Source organism: Argentina silus (genome assembly GCF_951799395.1).
Source record: "Argentina silus genome assembly, chromosome: 3".
Lineage (NCBI taxonomy): Eukaryota > Metazoa > Chordata > Actinopteri > Argentiniformes > Argentinidae > Argentina > Argentina silus.
Genome location: NC_139657.1, coordinates 5,447,483 through 5,467,898, shown reverse-complemented (window position 1 = coordinate 5,467,898; position 20,416 = coordinate 5,447,483). Strand labels below are relative to the sequence as shown.

The following is a 20,416-nucleotide window of genomic DNA, read 5'->3' as shown; positions in this document are numbered from 1 at the left end:
TAAAGCTAATAACACAGGGTGGGTAAATGATGGGCGCTAACTCTGCCTTGACCGTCCCGACACTAAATTATCCTCCATTTGCGTCTGTTCGTCTAATTGAATGAGCATGTTGGGCTATCGGCTGCCACAGTAAATATGTTTGATGGCTGGACTGTCACACACTGTGGAGAAGGATTCTTGCTCATGTGGAACGTTTTTGTTCAACATGAACGTAGATCAAAAAAAAAACGAAAAGCAGTCATGCTGATAACTCGCGATGCCGTTCGTCACTCAGCTCCCTGAAAAGCAGCCAATGTGATCACGCATTTGGTCGATGGCCATTGCCCGATATCCTACCTTGAAAGCACACGCTCCCCCTGTTTCGCCAGCGATGAAACAGGTTTGTAGTTGTTGAGCGTTCGTTAACTGGTCTTTGACTGCATATATCAAGTCCCTGTACATACGTATCGAGTTTGTGTTGATCTACATATATGTTAATCCAGACTGAGGACAACTGGTAATTACAGTAGACAGGTACTGTCAAAGGAACCTTGAATCCAATACTGCACTACAGTTGGAAATCTGCAGTCGCCATTTAGGAGAGGGAGAACCGAGCAAATCTCTTACCAAGAAGGCTAATGATATTTTTGGCCCAGAATCTCTGCACTGTACTGTACATCTGGGCTTGGTTTTCCACATGTTGAAAAGCATAAATCCCCCAACTCCAAAAATACACATTGATATTAGTATGCACAAAGTCAGTGACTGCTAAAGGGAGAATTCATGTCTTAGCCGCATTCTCAAAGATGATGATGTATTCTCTATTATGTGTGAGAGAGATTGAGAGAGAGAGAGAGGGTGGGTGGGTGGGTGGGTGGGTGCTGGTGGATCATCATCATTCACTCAGCCAGGTTTCATATAGTTAATGTAATTTAGTGTGGCTGTGTGGACCCGGGGGGCTGGAAGCTGCATTGTTACTCAGCGGGAGAGCCCTGGAGAGCCGCAAAGCCCCCGTGATGACAGGATCATTTCACTGTTCAACTGAACCACAGAGTCCAGGAGCGCCTGGGTGAGAGAGAGAAAGGAAGAGAGAGGGGGAGGGGGGAGGGGTGAGAGGAAAGAGAGTGGGGTGAGAGGAAAGAAGGGGGGGAGAGAGAGAGGTAGTGTGTGGAAAGGGAGAAGAGGGAGTGAGAAGGAGAAGAGAGGGAGAAGGAAAAGGAGAGGGAGAAAGGGGGGGGGGGGCTAAGAGTGGGGCCTCTTGTGAACAGGTGCTTCAGGACCCTGTGTTTTTCTCCCTCAGCGATCCGAGACACTCAAAATTAGTGGTTGTGAAACAGAGGTGAATATTGTTCTGCCTGGGTTCCTGCGCGAAAGTGTTTATGTGCGAGGCCATTCTCTCTCCGTGCCCATGCCACCCGGGCGCCCCATGAGACACTAACCCCTAACCCTGCCTGGCATTCTGGGGGCATGCATGGGGCCAGACCAGCTGCACTGGGAGTGCCAGAGCCTAACCCCCCCCCCCCACACACACACACACACACACCAGAGCACCATTACAGTGACTAGAGTCAGGTTGCAAAGTAACGTGCACCCCCTCGGTCCAGGTGGAGTGCCTAACCACCCCCCCAATAACACATGTACACACATGAGCATACAACCTACTATCCCACCCCCAGGCCCCCCCCCGCCTGAGGTGGGGACTTTTGAGATAACTATTATGTTTAGACTTGCATAACATCATGTGTGTAGGGTGTCACTGCATAAGCATAAGCACACCCATTCCATAGTTATCTGCCTTACTGTAGACCACGCATATGCACACACCCTGTGACAACCCAACCACGCTGCTTGCTCAAACACACACACACAGACACACACACACACACACACACACATACACACACACACACACACACACACACATAGTGAGTGGTGCAGGCTGTTAGGGGTTAGAGGTGTGTTATTCTAGTGAGAGGGCAGCTGACCGTGTGAGGAGGTCTGCTCCCCCACTCCAGAGATCAGCAGTGTGTGTGTGTGTGTGTGTGTGTGTGTGTGTGTGTGTGTGTGTGTGTGTGTGTGTGTGTGTGTGTGTGTGTGTGTGTGTGTGTGTGTCTGTGAGTGTGTGTCTGTGAGTGAGTGAGTGAGTGCGTGAGTGCGTGCGTGCGTGAGTGCATGCATGCATGTATGCGTGCATGTGTGTGTGTGTGTGTGTGTGTGGATCTCCCCACTCACCCTCCCACAGTAACACATCCCCAGTGTATTTTTGTGCATGACTGAGAGTGTGAGTGTTCCTGGTAACACATCCCTACGTTTATAGTTCAGGCATTAGTGTGTCTGCCCTAACAGGGGCCTGGGGGTCAGAGTGAGAGTAAGAAAAGGACATTAGGCCGCGCGGATCCCCTTACACACACCTCTTGACTCTGCCAGGGGACGCCAAAGGGCGCGGAACAGCACAACACTGAGCCACTGCACCGTAACCCTATCGCCAGGCTGTTATGTTGCAGACAATAGCTGCTGGTTAAGTGTGGGGCAAAAGGTGTACAGTGTCTCACGTATCCCCCGGCTCCTGTTTTACTGCCGAAAAACACCTTCATAAAATCCAGGGAACGATGTCAAACACCAGGAACATTTAGGGTGCACTAGTGAGTATCCTCACCGAGGAAAACAGTATCTCGGACTCTCTGTCCTGTAGAGATTGAGGGATAGATTGCGGTACACAGTATGAGACCAACATAGATTATAGGTAACCTCATGCCCTGAGGAGAGAGCTCTCCTAGCCGCCATGACAACGTGGCGGTCTCTAACTCCAGCTCACTCCGTGCCAAAGAAAAAGCCTAGGATAATAGCAACGGGTGCTTCAAACGAAGCTTGTCAAAACACCCTTCCACTGTCCAATTTCATTCCCTTGATCCCTCGCAATACCTTAGCCGAGGCCGAGGAATGCTCCGGGCCCTTTCTTCTTCGCCCTCCTGTCGGTCAGTTCTGCTTTTACAAACACTCCACTGAACACTGTTTGTTTACTATAAAAACATTGTGACCCTGGACTGTTTAACGAACTGCGTGTTGTAATCTCGTGGCGGATATCCTTGGGTGATGACTTCTCTATCTGTGGGAGTTTGGAAGAGGTGGCCCAAACTTTTTGGATTGGTTCCCATGTTTCCCATATGTGCTTTGCATAAGCCTTCTAGCCCAAGGTGCGGACAGCGGGAGTTATGACGGATCAAAGTTGGTCAGAGTTTCTGGGTAAAAGTACAACCACACAAGGACACACACATACACACACTACAATACACACATACAGAAACACACACACATTGTGGACACATCAAAAACAGCCCATCCGTCATGTCCAACGTGGCAGGAATTTGGAGTCCTCCCACCTTCCCTCCCTTTTCTCCTACACATCCCTTCTTTTCTTCTTTTTACCTTTCCCCCTGTTATCCCTACAGTACTTTCACCGTAAGCGTACAGACCTCTCTCCAATTCAAAAATCAAGACATCAGCCCTGATATCTCTTTCCAGCTCACATTAGTATTATCTTCTTCCTCTTTTTATTCTGAAGGATGGGTTTCTAGCCTACATCAGGTCCAGCCTTCTGACAGCTCAGCTGGATTTGCTAAACATTAGAGCTGTGAGTTTTGGCCTTGGGTTCCTCCTTTTGTTTCCAGTTCTGAGGTTTATAGATTCATAAATTTTCACCAGCCTTGAGGCTTGTCGGTTTACCTCAGGCTCGCCACTATAGTTATCTCTCTATCAACAGTTGGTAGCCTTGGGAGCTAGCCAGTCTAATCTGGTTTGATAGCTAGCTACCAGATATTAGCTTTGAAGCTTTGCTTTTGTTTGTATACAGTACCAGGTTAGCTAGGACTCAATTTACTTTTTGAGCTTGCTGGTGTACTCTAGGCTACACTCTGTAATTGAAGCCGAAAAGCTGCTTGCTTGATTTATTACTCTTCCATTGTTCTCCACGGCTTCAGAGCTCACTCAAAGATTTACCCCCCTCAAAATGATGCAATCGAGTTTCATACTGACTGTCTCTATCTGGCTGCTCATAAGACAGTTACGTTTTAAAAGCTTTAGGTGGGTCACAGAATCTAAAACTCACCCACACCACCTGGTTCACTTGGTCAGCCTCTCTAGAAACTCTGTGCACGTTTTCACTTGTCCACTCTACAAATATTTTCTGTAAAATCCTAATTGACCTCCATGTAAAGAGGTCATCATTAGACTTTCATTTAGCCTCTCCCTCTCGAAAAAAAACAACAACCATTAAAGCTTAAAAAAATAAATCACCAAACCCTTCGGACGGGTCTGGTCAAGCTGGGGTCAAGGACCTCGCCACGAGAACCCACCGGGGTCATCAATAATTAATGAAACCCGAGGCTGGCACACAGGGCCCGTGACTAACCAGGCGGTCCCAGCGCAGGAGGGAGAGGGTTGAGAACAGAGGGACAGGGTTACTGATTAAGAGGACCCGACCCTATAACTAACGCTGAGGCCGGTGCTGCCTCAGCTCTAGCCAGTGTCTACTGTTTCAGTGTACGCTCCAGAGGCCCCAGACACAACAACCTCAGCAGCACGGCACGGCCCCAAAACCAGAGAGGAGGAAGGGAGGGAACAGGAGAGAGGGAGGCAGAGGGGGAGAGAGAGAGGGAGGCAGAGGAAGGGATAAAGAGAGTTTGGCCCAAGGAGGAGAGAGGCAGAAAGTTTCGGAGGAGAGAGAGAGGGTGGGAGAAAGAGAGGAGAAGTAGAAGAGAGAGAAAGAAAGAGAGAACATGAATGCATACATTCACTGAAACACTGACACCAGTGAGAGCGTGGAATGCCGTTGCAGCCGCACCAGCAAGCATTCCCTCGGTCCTCATGTGTTTCCCATGAATTCCTGACATGCGAGCCGTGATCTCCGGTCCTCACACAGTGTCCCGGCCAGGATGAGCCGCCGCTAGGCCACAACCGATCCTCTTCATTGAGAGTAGGGCCTGATGAAAGAGTAGATGACGGGGCTTAGTGAGTCCAGCTCTCCCATCCTCCTCTTCTCCCCCTCCTACCCCCTGTCCCCCTGGCCCAGGCCCATTACCCGCATCTGATAAGCCGGAAGGGGGTTCGGGGGTCACTGGCCAGCACTGTCGTTGCTAGTATTGTGCCCCTAGGATGGTTATTCTCTCAGTTGAGGCATTTTGAGTGTAAAGTAGAAGGGCTGTTAGAGTATTTCATGACCTGATGAAGGGTTGAAACGTTGTCTTGTAAAAAAAAAAAAAATGCATTTGGGAACGTGAACTGCAGTATCCAGTATTTTCTTTTGAACTGACATTGCCCATGTATCACGTTTTCCTCCCAGAGCTCGCCAGACGATTCGTTCAGCTGCGGGAAGCATGACAATGGCTACCGCCTGGAGGTGACCAGCACCAGCACCCGTCTGGACTACTTCATCGGTCAGTTCAGCAACGTGCTGCTCACCTCCATCGCCGTGGCGACCGCCCAGGAGCAGACAGTGGCTAGCCTGGGCACGGCTGACGGACGCCTCATCCAGGTAGGAGGGGCCAGAGGGGTCATTGGGGGTCAACCAACCAGATGCCTGTTCTAGCCCAGCATTAGCACAACCAGGGATGGCTACAGCTGACTAGTGAGTCATTTGGCCAACTAGCGCACCAGGCCAGTGAGATTTTTGTCGTTTCATTGCAAAAGAACACCATGTTATGTAGTTGTATATTTTTGGGAAATACTAAGTATTGTTAATTGTTTAGTAGATCAGATATTCAGTGAAATACTGTCTGTATTCAAAACAATGTTTTTGCTGAAGCCATGGCATGCTTTGGATCGTGGGCAAGTAGAATGTCACTCAAGATAGTAGAAATTGCAGTGTTTGGCCAACAGTTGATTTTCTAGCTTACTGCAGGTACTTACTAACTACAGCCAGCCACTGTGCCTTCATTTGAATAGGGGGAAATCTTCTAAGTGTGCACAGATGCCCCCCAAACCTGATAAACATATTTTGTGCCGGTGCTTTTGCCCGACCACGGTTTCCCTTTCTCATTGTGCATGAAAATGGGCAGGATGTTGGTACGTGACCAGTGAAACCACAGTCCTGAGGACACAACGAGGCCGCCGCAGGTGTCAGCAGGGGCAGGTTGGGAAACACCAGGCAGCGGGGGGGGCTTTTCCTGCTTCAACAACTGACCCCTGACCTCGCTCACCATGCTTCCACAAACCTTGCCTTCCGCCGTACCATCTGAGCAAACACGGCTGGTTTTGCCTATCAATGTGCAGACCAACGACGTATCTCTGCTTTCCCCTCGTGTGTGTGCTTGTCTTTGAACCGTGTAACCTGCGCTGCTGCTGCAGCTGTTTGTTCCTAACAGCCAGGATTGACTTGGTTTGGGATGGGTTCAAGTCAGGTGGGACACTCATAAGAGCCTTTGAGTGTTTTTTTTTCCATTGCATTTTACTTTTAATGAGGTTTACTTCACACTTGAAACGCTCCCTGCTCGTGTTTTATGAATACGGTCCGAGTGTTAAAACCCGTGGAAGACACGGAGAAGGAGCAACAGCTGCAAGGAAGCGGAGTTATGAGCCGAACGGCACGTTAATGGTGAACGCCGGGCTTCGATGACACGTTCTCTCACACGACATTCTCCTCGCAGAGCGCCCGCAGCTGTTGCCATGTTTTTTTGTCTTTTTTTTTGGTCAGTTCAATTTCTAACCTCATTGTCTCGGGGACGGGGGTCTGGGAAGGGGAGAGAGAGAGCCCAGTTGTCCTGAGAGAGGGGTGCAGTGGGCCCCACTGGAAAGAGAGAGAGAGAGAGAGAGAGAGAGAGAGGGAAAGAGAGAGGAGAAGCAAGGGACGGAAAGAGAAAGGGGGTATGAGGGAGGGAGAGAGGGAAGAAAGTGAGACGTTGGGAGCCTGAGAGAGAGAGAGAGAGAGAGAGAGAGAAAGAAAGAGGAGACAAAAAGGGGAAAAGAGTGAGGGCAAAACGGAATGGAAAGAAATACAGAAAGAGAGAAAGGTAGGGACGGAGGGAGATCTTATTAAAGAACCCTTTCAACTGCTATGCCTATCGATCTACCTTTTGTTACCCAAAGAAAGATGTGTTTAGCACCAAGGGAGAGAGAGAAAGGGAGGGAACAAGAGAAAGAAAAAGAAAGAAAGAAAGCACTGTCCCATAAGTGTCCATTCTGGCTCAGGAAGTCTTTCCCACTGGTTCAGTAGCACTGTGGGAATAACACAGTAGCTGTGTTAAAAGACTGAACTTCCCCGAGCTAATACAATAAGCCGTAATTCACAACACTATTACCTCCAGAGAGCGGCCTGTTGTCCTCCTGTCCCCAGTGTAATGCTCACATTATTCCTACTGTTACAGGGTAAAGTTTCCTGTGCCTTCGCTTGAGGGAATGAATAGGAAGAGTTGAGCAGGAAGAAGGCGTGAGGCCTTGAGGAAATGGAGACCGACTTGCAGTTCATTGACTGTTCAGTCAAGTCACCTCAACATGTTGATATTGTATGTGGTATTGTAGCATTGTAGCGTTTCTCCAATGTTAGTCTAAGGTTGCACACATACACACACACATGCACACACACACACACACACACACACACAATTCACAGTCACATGTAACCCAGGTGAAATCCAATCAGTATTGAGGATTCAAAACACTTGATTTATCCTATAAGGGGCAATTATGTAATAACAAGATAGACAGATCAGCTAGCTATCATGCTGTCTAGCGGGTTTCATGTCTCTAGCTAGCTAGCTCCGCGTTTTCAGCGGCCAACACTCAGGTCTCCATTGCTTAGTGGTCATGACGATGCCTTCCACCCTTACAGACCAGGGTTCCAGTCTCACCTGGGGCAAAATATTTGATCATACCACGTCTTTCCCTCTCACTTTCTCTTTCTGTTGACAACCTAAGTATAGAAATTATGTTTGCCGTTGACTTAGTTGGGTAACTTAAGGTTTAACAGCACGGAAAGCAGATGACGTGATTTGCATCCCTGGCGGTTGCCGCCACTCAGCCGGACGAATTTTATTGTGATAATTATGAAGATCGTTTTATCACCCTATTTTTATCACCCTATATCAGCCCTATGATGTAACCAGCTCCCTGGGCTGTAACTGGAGCGTAACCATGGATGATACATGTTACTCCAGATGTGTGTATGTGTGTGTGTGTCACGTTGCCGCCATACAGCAGACCACGCCACGCTGCCCGCCCATGAGTTGATGTGAGACCCAAGCAATGATCAACATTTAAAAAGTTATAACCTATGAGAAATAGTTCATAAGAGGCCTCTGATTATGAAAACATTGGGCTTCAGTGGTAGTCTATACAAATTCCGGCATATGAAATATGAAATTATTCTAAATTCATATCTAATTGGAACAAAATGATGATTTTAAGATGTGAAATACTGTTATTGATGTATTTGAGGCTTCTCTTCCTTTAAATTGGCTGTAAATGTGGCTTTCACGATCAGGCCAACTAATCTTTTCTCCTTCTGCAGCTTAACACACGTGGTCAGTGTTGTTGTGGGTGATGTACCACAACAACAAGCTGTTGTGTAGGCCCATTTCTGCGGTGTGGTTTGCTGTTCGTGTTGCCTGTGTTTGCATGCAATCTATGTGATGTTGTCGGTTGAGAAAAACGGACACAACTAGACGAAAAAAATATTTGAAAGAAAATTAGCCCTAATAAGTTTATCACCGTTATCGTGGCGAATTCTATCGCGGCAATTACCGAGATTGTTTTATCTCCCAGCTCTATGATGTAACCAGAGCTCTTCAGAAGAGGACATAACCACACGCCATTATGACTGCAACCAGCAGATCCCAGGGCTGTAATTGGAGCGTAACCATGGATAATAAATGTTACTCCAGTGTGTGTGTCTGTATGTGTGTGTGAGTGTGTGTGTGTGTGTGTGTCTGTATGTGTATGTGTGTGTGCGTGCATGAGAGAGAGTGTGTGTGACTGAGTGTACCTGTGTGAGGGATGAGATGTCTGAAACACCTCCCGACATGTCGAGGTACACTGCCCACTCTTGCTTCCCGACCTGCCTCCGGCGATGCCTTTTGTCCCTCTACCTGTAGCTTCTCCCTCCACAGGTTTACCAACCCTAATCTGTCATCTCGCCCGCAGTGCATGAGCATTAGTTATTACCCTGCCCACAGACGCAGGAGTGGCCTGCCCTACACAATGCCTGTCTCAAAAATAATCTCTCAAAAGCTCTCTCTTTCTTTTACCTACCGTGGAGGTATTACCTGTGAGAACATAATTCAGTGTTTTGTTACCCACTTACTCTCTCACCATACCTTGGACAGACACCACAAGAGTCCCACCCACCCCCCCCCCCCCCCCCCCCTCACAAGGCTTAGTTGTTATTGTGTTTGTAAAAGAAGTCTCATGTCATACTTGCTATGAGATTACGTTTTCTAATAAACCTGAATCTTGCATCGTATTCATTGAATGTTTGCTTTCAAGTCTAGTCAAATCTATTGCAACTTTGTAAAGCATTTAATTCAAAAGATTATTACAAAAACAGACACACGATCGTTTGAAGCATCCTGCCAAGTGCCCCCAAAAGAACAACAATAGCAAACAAGCAGTGAACCCATGTGTTCTGCCAATATACCTATAATACCAGTGACTTTAATATTGATTTATTAATAACTTCGGTATGTGGGGCATCTCCGGTAGAGCAAGGCTCAAGATTACATTTTCCTTCCTCTCTCGCTGCTCCCCAGGTGGTGGTCATCCGTTCCAAACACAGCACGCCCCACGTGGACTTCCAACTTGACTCGCGGCCCGTCTCCCCTGAGGTGGCACTCCTGTCCCCACAGCGCCCAGACGGCTCCTTATTGTTGGTGACGGGAAATAAGGTGAGTGGCTGTGAAGGATCACACACACACACACACACACACACACACACACACATACACACACACACACACACACACACACACACACACACACACACACACACACACACACACACACACACACACATACACACACACACACACACACACACACACACACACACACACACACACACACAGAGGCATACCTCACATTACTGGAATGATTGAAAAAACACCCCCCACTGGCACCAAGAGACAGTGTTCAAAGTGGAGCTGAGCCAACAGGTCTATTGAAACAATGTCCTGAGAGCTTGACGTCAATGTCCTACAATGGCCCTGCCAAAAGTGAATGTTTTCCCCTATGCCTGTTTCTCATTGGAAATCTACAGGTATATTGAAGGTTATACAGTATAATGGATCTATGTATCTATGATAATACACTAATAAATCCTATTCACCTTTCATACAATTGAGTTGCAGTCCATAACAAAAAAAGTACAAATGTGCAAAAGTACATAAACAAAATGTTAAATGTGTTCTGCAAAGTGCCACAGTTTTGGAACATAACATACAGTATTCATGAGTTAGCATCGACATGTACTCCTTATATACCGTATCATGTGTACATGTACTTGTATTACAGTATACGGCAGTCATCATGTACCGAGATAGGTCCTGCTCTTGTTAAGGCCGTACTGTATTCTGATCGACTGCTCTGTCCCAACCCAGATCACAAAGGTCCCTTTGATTGGTCCTGGCTGTGAGCAGCAGTGGACATGCAGTTCCTGTCTGTTGGTGCCGGGGTTCATGGGATGCGGCTGGTGTGACGGCCGCTGCACCAGGTCTGCCCAGTGTCCCTCGGCCTCCAACTGGACCCAGGACTCCTGCCCCCCTGTCATCACCACGGTAACCAGGGCGCTGCTTCGAATGTGTGTGTGTGTGTGTGTGCGTGTGTGTGTGTGTCTGTATCTATGTCTGTGTCTGTGGTTCTTGTTTTACAATAGCATTTTCCCATTGAACGTCACTCTCAAACAGACCCAAACACTGGGACTTCATTGAGCTTGAGGTTTTCTTGTGTTTGTCTTTATTGGTACACTCCATGCTGTGAGACTGGCTATGTGCACAGAACAAAGAAGCAAGTGACTGGGGCCTAGGCATATATAGGGCCTATTCAACACAAATGTTGTGTCATATACCGTATATTAGCATACATACTGTTTTCCAACACAGCAGGGTTTGGCTGTGAACAAGATGACTGTAATTTTTGACTGAGAATGTTGTTTGAGGGTCGTTTTTGTGATTTTGGGGTAGATCTCCCCGGCCAACGCCCCCATGGGAGGAGACACCAAGGTCACGGTGTGCGGCAGGAACTTTGGCTTTAACAAGACGGAGAGGTTCGACCCACGACTCATCAGAGTGGACGTGGCGGGAGCCCAGTGTAAACTGTTGTTCAAACGAGAGAGCAACAGTAATAGGTGAGAAAGGATGGGGTGTCTGTGTGTATGTGTGTGTGTGTGTGTGTGTGTGTGTGTGTGTGCATGTGCGTGCGTGCGTGCGTGCGTGCGTGTGTGTGCATGTGCATGTGAAAGTGCTATTTCACAACGTTCCAAATAGCACCTCATTGATGAGAAGGTTCCAAATATATTTTGGTGAAAGAGGTTACAAATAGCACCTCCTGATGAAATGGTTCTATAACCATATATGACTTTGCTGCACCTCAATGGTGCCATAAAGAACCCCTAAGAACCCTTTTTTTCCCCTAAGAGTGTCGGGCCAGAGGGAGTTATAAAGGTTGTTGTAAAATGTGAGTGGTTGAGAAAAAGGGTTGGCGGGTTAAACAGTTGGATAGAGAATGTTAAGAAAAAACAGAGGAGGGGGGGGCGGGGCATTCCCTCCCCCCACTTATCGGAACCACTGGACAAGGCCTCCGAGCACTCCGCACATTCCCAAATCGCATTCTGCCCATTACTCTCCTAAATGCTAAATTGTTGGAAAATTGCTGCGTGGAGAATTTCACTCTTCCGAACCCAATCCACCACGCTTCAACTGAAGAGCCCTCCTGCCTGAACATCCTCTATGTTATAGTCAACTCATTGTTTACAAAATTGAGGAAGAAAAAAAAAGCACAACCCCATTATAAATTATGTCTCTTTGTGCTTTTCTGCAGCGTAGTACGATCATCATTGAATTATGTTGAATGCTGGCTTACCTCAATAGAGTATAATACACAGATTGTTCGTTGTTTTTGACTGTTGTTGTTTTCTACTTTGCGTGTCTCCATAGGTTGGTATGCGCCCCAGTGTCTTCTGGGGACTGGTCCCAGGCTAGTCGTGTGGTGACAGTCCACAGTGGCAGAGAGATGGCCCAGAAAGAAGGCTTCTCCTTCGTGGTAAGACACAATGGCCGCCTCTACATATGTGGCTTGTGTAAATAAAGATATTGCTATTGTGCCTTTGATAGCGGCTTACAAAGCAGGCCGGCTCACCTTCTAAACATGTGTAGAATGTTTTGTAAAGGCAGACAGAAACACCCAAATCACACAGATAAGTGTTTGTCAGCAACATGGTCTTCAACCCAGAGGTTGTTTTTCTCATCCCCCTCCCCCAGAACCCAATGATCAAGGAGATCTTCCCAGAGTTTGGGCCGAAGTCAGGGGGCACCATGCTCACCATCAGAGGGGCCTTCTTAGACTGCGGCACGGTCAGGCAGGTGACTGTGGGAAACGCCACCTGTGAGATTCAGAGGTGAGTGTGTGTGTGTGTGTGTGTGTGTGTGTGTGTGTGTGTGTGTGTGTGTGTGTGTGTGTGTGTGCGCGCGCACGCAGGCCTAGCCCCAGGCTGGTGTGTACTATATAACTTATGGGAATAGTGTCAGTACATTTGTTGATGTTTGTGTGTGTGTGTGTGTGTGTGTGTGTGTGTGTGTGTGTGTGTGTGTGTGTGTGTATGTTCTCTCCCCAGTGTATCAAGCAACATGCTGATGTGCCGGACCCCTCCGCAGGCCTCCCCCTCCCGCCAAGCGGTGCAGTTGAGGATAGACTCGGTGGTCCGCGAGGCTCCTGTGCTCTACACCTACAATGAGGACCCCCTCATCTCTAGTATCCAGCCCACCCGCTCCTTCATCAGGTTGGTGAATACCCTCACACACGCACACCCACGCACACACACACACACACACACACACACACACACACACACACACACACACACACACACACACACACACACACACAGGAGACTGACAGTGGGGGAAAAATTAATTAATACGTAGAGAGAGAGAGAGAGAGAGAGAGAAAGAGAGAGAGGTCAGGGGGGTTGAGTGTGGAGTGTTGAGGTGTCGACAGATGGAATATAGGAAAGACATTGAATATAGGATGCAGGTGTTGGAGACAGAGAGTGAAGGGAGTTTATAAAAACATAGAGCGTGGGGTTTGGGGGGGGGGGGGGGGGTGTCAGAGAGTAAGGGGGAGCATTATGTTGCAGCAGGATGGAGAGGAGGAAATGAAAGAGAGACACTCACCAGGTGAATAAGTGGGCGGAGAGGGACACCTTAGCACCTTAGTAGCTTTATGACAGGAAGCGCGTGGGAGAGTTGTGGCGCTAACCGCTAACAGCAGGTTATCCCTATAGAGATCATACAGGGTCTTTATTCAATGTTAATGCTATCCCCATCTGTGCATCCATCCCCACATGAGCTGTGGTGTTAACGGTAAGCGCTAACACTAAGCGTTAACAGCTAACAGCTATTAGCTCTCCCCATAGAGATCATACAGGAGCTTTATTCATTGCTAATGCTACCACTGTCTCTGCGTCTGTTCCCATATGACTTGTGTTGCAGCAGGACCGGTAGTTACATCAAGCCTCTCAGAGTAGGAAATAGCTCATAAGGGCTCACAAATTCGGAGAGTGACGCACGTTAGGTCCTGCTTTTGTGCATGTGAATAAAAGTAAGTTAGTCGTAACTGCGCTTTTAGTGCGATTCCAATGGGTAATTCTGGGAGATCGCTAATGCATTCCCTGTCTGTGCGTCCGCCCCCTGCAGCGGAGGCAGCACGGTGTCCGCCCAGGGCTTCTACCTCCAGTCCGCCCTCCAGCCCCAGATGGTCCTCACCGCAGCGCAGGACGGCAAGGTCTTCCAAGTGGTGAGTGTTTTTTAGGACGACCGGGGATCTGCACGCACGAAAAAAACAAATACCTCCGGCCCCCCGTCACACGTGTGCTATTGTCGTTAAGGCTCCTCGAAAGGGTGAAAAATGAGCTAAATAATGGAAAGGAAAGTGCCAGACAAGCATGAATGGAGGGGAAATGGAAAATGCACACTCCGTATATGATAGTCGTCACCTCTGAGTCACACAGCACCAGACCTGGCTCGGGGTTTTCCTCCTGTTTCAGAGAGGCTGAGCTGCAGCGCATGCATTCAGATAATGTCATTAGGGCCACTGCGGTTTTTTTTTCCCTGACCATTCGACCTGACCACTGAAAACACCTAGGGCCTGGAGTTCTCCTGGTTGAGTCACATGGTAAGGAATAACCCAGGGCCCTAACTAACATCATTACCGCTCTAGCTATCAACTATCATGGTTACCGAGCACAAAATACTCCCGACTCTGACTATGACAAGATACCCTGATTATCTTTGCGGCTTAAGTTTCATTGCAGTTGTTTTGAAATGTCACCCTCTGCCTTGAAAAGATTAAGTACACATATACACCTTTGTGTTGGGGCTTGTGGTTCGCAGTTGGCCCACATTGTGACTTGTTTTCCTGAAGCATAACAAATACTCATTTACACACAAGTGGCCTCTATCTGATTTTGGGCTTGTTTTGGGGGGGGGGGGGAGGGGGAAAGGACAGGACAGAAAGTGCTTTGTAAAGATTTTATCTTGCATCTTGAGGGCACACTCTGGCAGGTTTGTTCATAAGCCCCGAGGACACACACACACACACACACACACACACACACACACACATACACACACACACGTACACGTACACGTACACATACAGTGCACACAAACACACATTGCTCAAGAGCTGTATCTCAAATCTCAACCAAACAAAGTCGTTCTGCCCCCGAGTCCACCCTACAAAAACCACTGTAGTTCTATCAACTCACCCCCAATGCAAGCACACACACACACACACACACACACACACACACACACACACACACACTGTCTAACACTCACACACACACCATCTCGTCTTTCAGTTTCCCTTTCACTGAGTCCCCCTCGTCTGACCTCTTGAACAAGCAGCACCCGGCTACCCAGGCTGCCTCCTAAACCCCGCAACCATCAGATTGACTCGGCCAACAAACCTTGTTGGATATTCCATGATGACTCCAGGGACTATTATTACAGAACATGAGCAGCCTAGTCCATTTCATATTTTTTCATATTTCATAAATCAAAGTCACACTTATTGTGTCTGTAGGCTACTGGCACAAACACAGTGTGGTTCAGCCTACGTGCAGTGCCCTCCATAATATTTTGAAAAGGAAGCATTTTTTCTTCTTTTGGCTGTTTTTATGCTCTATACTCCAACAGTTTGGATTTTAAAGTGCGGTTGTTTTCGATCAGATTGGTTTCACCATTTATAAAGTACAACCCTTTTTATGCATTTATGTGTAAAGCATCCTGTCGTCTCTGTCATTAAATAACAAGACAAAACAAATAATATTTTTTAAAAAACAGATTAGTGCTTCACACAACAAAAGGGAAGATGGAGAGGTGGAACTAGGGTTACAAAGGGCTTTGGTACATTTTTTGGTAAATTTCCAGAAACTTTTCATGGAAACATGGGTCTGAGAATGTTGGGAATATTCCCCTATTACAAAAGCACATGACGGCACATTATGTTTTCAATTGCTGGAAATTACATTAAATAGGATATTTGGAGAATTACAGGTCCTTGCAGCGAGTTTTAGTGGAAACCGTCTCCAACATTAAGTCCACATTGCAGCCATAGGCGAGCGAGCGGGGGAGAGAGGAACAATCACATTCAGCTGTCCACACCTGGTCCGTCATGTTGAATAACCTGAAAGAAATAACTCACTAATGATTAATGAATGATTAAAGTGCAGCGATTTAAGCTATGTAAACCAAGGAGGTGACAGAACACATTGGACTACTGTGCGTGAGAGAGAGAAAGAGAAACAAGGAGGCCTTCCCGGGAAAGAATTCCAACTAAAGGGATAAAACAATGGCAAAAGACTTTTAATGTGAAAATCATGTTATTGATCCTTTGGCCTTCATGTTGCACCAGTAGTGTCCACAGGCTAATTACTACTTTATCTGATTTTCTATGGGGGGGGGGTGATTTTCTATGTGGGGGTGGGGGGGGGGGGGGGGGATTTTCTAAAGAGGGGGGGGGTAGATCAGATTGAATGGATAATCTGAAGCAATGTAACAAGGTCAGTGTTACTTCATAGGGTATTTCATGTTACAATCTTACTCAATTACAGCTCAAGATGTAAACCTAAATTAATTTAAATTAATTTAAAGAGGTTAATTTAAATTCCCGTAAATTCCTGTTAATTCCCATGGGAATTTTGCAACCCTAAATGGGACACACAGTGACATATCGCATCACTAAAGCAGGTGGCTCCTTGTCCTTCATATGGACAGCCAGGTTTGGCTCTGTATCATTTCATGCCACAAAAAATAGTGCTCCATCTCCAATGACTTTCCAATCTATTTGGACTTGAACCTAACTTCATCTAATTTCCTCAATAGACCTGCATTAACCTCAATGTTTTGTGGCCAGTTGTTGGACAAGTTAAAGAATCACAAATTAACGAATCAATGCATGAAGCATGGCTCAACAAAGTGAGTTGGGTCACCGTTCAAACAATCTGAATTTATTTTCAATTCAACTTTCCGTTTATTAGGAGGACTTAAAGTCTGGCAGGAGGCAGATAGAGGAACATACAAGACAGGATATTTACTACGAGGGTATCGTTACTAATGATTTAGGCTGGGATAATGCCCTAGCAATACAGCTGTTGCCTCCTAAATTCTTTACAGTAAGCAGGATGGGTCAAGGCATTCCCTGGGAATGGACAATATAAGTGTCTTATTGTTTTGCCCCTCAGTATGGGGGATTCTGGTGAGAGAGATTCCACTGTTTCCAAAGCGGACACCCCTTGATTTCCGAATGCCAGCGCAGTAATTTGAGAGGACTTGTCATCTTCTAGCCCAACGCTCTGTTTGTTCACTGGCAGCGGAAAGGAAAACTGTTTTCTGGTCCACGATCCGTTTCATCCCCCTGTGGGATACCCGCCTTGACGTAGAGTAGACAACTTGCTGACAATCTGGCGGTGGTTTCGGAGTCCGCACACACACACACACACACACACACACACACACACACACACACACACACACACACACACACACACACAAATGCATGCACACACACACACACACACACACACACACACACACAAATGCATGCACACACACACACACACACACGAACCACAAACTTTACACTCCTGAGCTTCATACCAAACCAGATTTAGGAGAGAAGAAAAGCAGCCTTCCATTGAACAACAAGGAGATTTTGAGGCCTCGACAACAGTGAGAGAGAGAAGGGGGGGAGAAAAAAAATGCCAGCTTTGAGTTATATCTGTTTCTCAGATCGCAAGTAAAGCCGGGGCTCAGGCAATCTCAGCTTTCCCACAAACATGAAAGACCTTCTTTTTTCTTTTTTTTTACGATCCGAAGGGAAAAGCTGGCATGGTCCGAAAGTGAAGAAGAGGGGGGGGCGCACAAAAAAAGCTAGCCACAGATCTGAGTGTGAATTTTCACGTTACTGTGGTGTAACCACATCCCATGGGCCAGGCAGCGGAGTGGATGCCAGGGGCGATGCGGGGAAGTGGTGGTCTGGCTGGTTTGTTTTAATAGAGGAGACACTGCCTCACCAGCCAGACACCTGTTGTTTGAATTCATGAATTGGGTCTCGCCATGTCAACCTTTTCCCTCCCTCCCTCCTTCCCTCCCTCCCTCCCACCCTCCCTCCCTCCCTCTCTCTCTCGTACTCCCAGATCTGTCTTTCCCATCTCCTCCAGTCTCAGCGGGTTGAATGCCCAGTCAAGACCCCTAAGGGGTTCAAGTGTGAGGTCGCGTTGTACCCCATGCTGCTTTGGGTCTTGTGGTGGTGGGCCCACAGCTTTCTGGGTGTTCGTTGTCCATCTTAGCCAGGTCGCTGCATGGGGGTTACCACCTCAACATGCATTGGCATTTCTTTAGAATAATGCTTCTGTACACTGCTAGCATTAGCGTGAGTGTACAATTAGCATCTTATGAGGCAGCTCTGTTTGGTCCTCTACACATAAATGGCCTTGTGTAGCCAGACGCTTTTGCGGGTGTTAGACACATTAGACTGTGTATGTTTTTAGCAGCTATCCTGACCTTGGTACTGTAAGTTTAGTATGACTACCTTAAAGAGAGTTAACTCTAGTGGGACTATGGTTAGTGCTTCCGACTAAGGAACACAGGGTTGCCGGTTCAATCATAGCCAGAACAAATTATCGACCTAACTTTGCTACTTATATCTACCAAGTAATTATATTTGCAGCTGCTCTCAACCCACAGCCATTCAGATGCTCTACCCCGCAGACTGCAAATAAGAGGAGACGTTTATTAAACAATGAATCTCTCCCATGTAGTGATTGAGGTTTCCCTTAATTCACAGGATATTTTTCTTACCTCTCCAGGGGACCATTTTACCCTCTACACTTTACCATATACACTCGTTTATTTGCTCCCCGTCGAGAAGCACACTTGCCAGACTAATTTGCGTTTGCTTGCTTTTGTTCGATCCCCAGCCCTCTCGTGCAGGTTTTGTGGGAGTGAATGAGGCCTGTGGGTCTGTGTGTGGGTGTGTGGGTGTGTGTGTGGGTGGGTGTGTGTGTGTGTGTGGTGTGTGGGTGTGTGTGTGTGTGTGTGGTGTGGTGTGTGTTTGTGTGTGTGTGTGTGTGTGTGTGTGTGTGTGTGTGTGTGTGTGTGTGTGTGTGTGTGTGTGTGTGTGTATGTGTTTGTGCTCCATCTGGGTTATTGCTCAGCAGGGACTAGGTTTGGAAGTCCAACAGGATGTCTCACTTCAGTTAAACAGACCCTGCTTTTTCAACCGTAGCTACTGTGGTTCGCGATGACGAGGGTCATGGGAATTGGAGTTCAATTACTTGGGCTGAGCCAATATGTTGACGAGTTTGCGTTTCTTTTACAATGTTAAAAACACTTTCATGGCTCTATAAAAGCTCACGAAGGCCATGCTAGCAATGATAGCCAAAAAACCTGCCACCTGAAAGCATGTGTTATTGCTAAAGCATATGGATGTAGTCCAGAAAGACGTGGTACATTGGGCTCGATGTCTGTGTCTGATCTACTCAAGGACATGTTTGCTTTTGTGGCCCACTCGATAAATATACAATATCAATGGCTCTAACCACACCGCAAATATTTACACTGGGCTGCCTGTGCAGAGTCAAACTGGCTTTGTGTGAGCCCTGGACCATGGTTGTGTGTGTTGAGCTTCAGAGAATCTGCTGCGGGTGCAATTTTTTTTCCGGAGGCTTTTACCAACAAACCAGTGCTCCATAAGGAGGGCCACATATAAATGATAGGTACTTAATTTAATCACGTGTGCCATGTCCATAATCATATCAAGAAGTGTTGATGCAGGGCAGTAGTCCTGCCCTCTGGGCTGCATCACTGCTGAACAACCGTAGTGCCAGCTCTGAGGTGGGACATGAGGAGTAAAAATGACAAGCGTAACAGGAATGTGAGCCGCTCTCCGCGCTTGTTGTGTTCAGGCGAGGGAACTGGGATGTTGAGGTTGAGGATGTGACAGGCGAGGAGAAGGAGGCCGGAGGACTTAGCCATTGCTGGCATCTGTGTTAATCCCACTTGAGCTTGTCTTCTGTTTTGTATGATCTCTTTTTTGGACTCCACCCAGAATTCATGATTTTGTTCTGTTTGCCATTTGAAAAACTAGTCGGTTGAGGAGATACGGAGGAAAATGCAGCCACAGCTTTTTTTATGACGGCTCCACCTCCACGTCTGACAATGTTCAAAGGCTCCTACCCGTGCAAGTGCACCAAGTTTCATGCTTTTATGAAAAAGTGAACGATCCAACCAAAATTCGGCGCATGCGCACCTGTACTACAGAAACGGGGGGAAGGATATAATGCCCCCCAAAAATATTCAGTGTGTCTAAACATATTCTGGGGTGTTTTCTGAAAAGTGTGCCAGGCTGGTTTACCAACCGCTTATGCGTTCTCTCATAAGTACTGTGGGCTTGCTAAATTCGCCAGTGCGCTCGGTTTGCACAGCTGTGAAAGGTGCACTGTCGCACTTCAGTCTTTACCCGTCTCCTCGTTCTCCCAGAACTTTAGGTTCAGCATTATGACCTGCTGAAAATATGCGTGGCAGTATTTAAAGGAATGTACCTTGCAGCCTCAGGCGCTGGCCATATAAAGATATAATGATAATGTTCAGATGTGGAAACATACCTGGAGCATACCTGGAGCATGAGCTTAGGAATCGGAACCAAAACCAGTGCTCAAATGAAACACTCA

General features: G+C 47.2%; 1 protein-coding gene across 2 annotated transcripts in view; it reads left to right on the top strand.

Annotated features, from left to right (window-relative positions):
- met (MET proto-oncogene, receptor tyrosine kinase) overlaps positions 1-20,416 on the top strand; it is a 47,403-nt gene that overhangs the window by 10,212 nt on the left and 16,775 nt on the right. For both annotated transcript variants that reach the window (XM_083666077.1, XM_083666076.1), the window contains exons 3-10: positions 5,318-5,509; positions 9,717-9,851; positions 10,563-10,739; positions 11,145-11,308; positions 12,117-12,222; positions 12,441-12,577; positions 12,794-12,958; positions 13,875-13,974. In XM_083666077.1, coding sequence (XP_083522203.1) covers positions 5,318-5,509; positions 9,717-9,851; positions 10,563-10,739; positions 11,145-11,308; positions 12,117-12,222; positions 12,441-12,577; positions 12,794-12,958; positions 13,875-13,974 — 1,176 coding nt within the window. The remainder of the gene's footprint in view (positions 1-5,317; positions 5,510-9,716; positions 9,852-10,562; positions 10,740-11,144; positions 11,309-12,116; positions 12,223-12,440; positions 12,578-12,793; positions 12,959-13,874; positions 13,975-20,416) is intronic.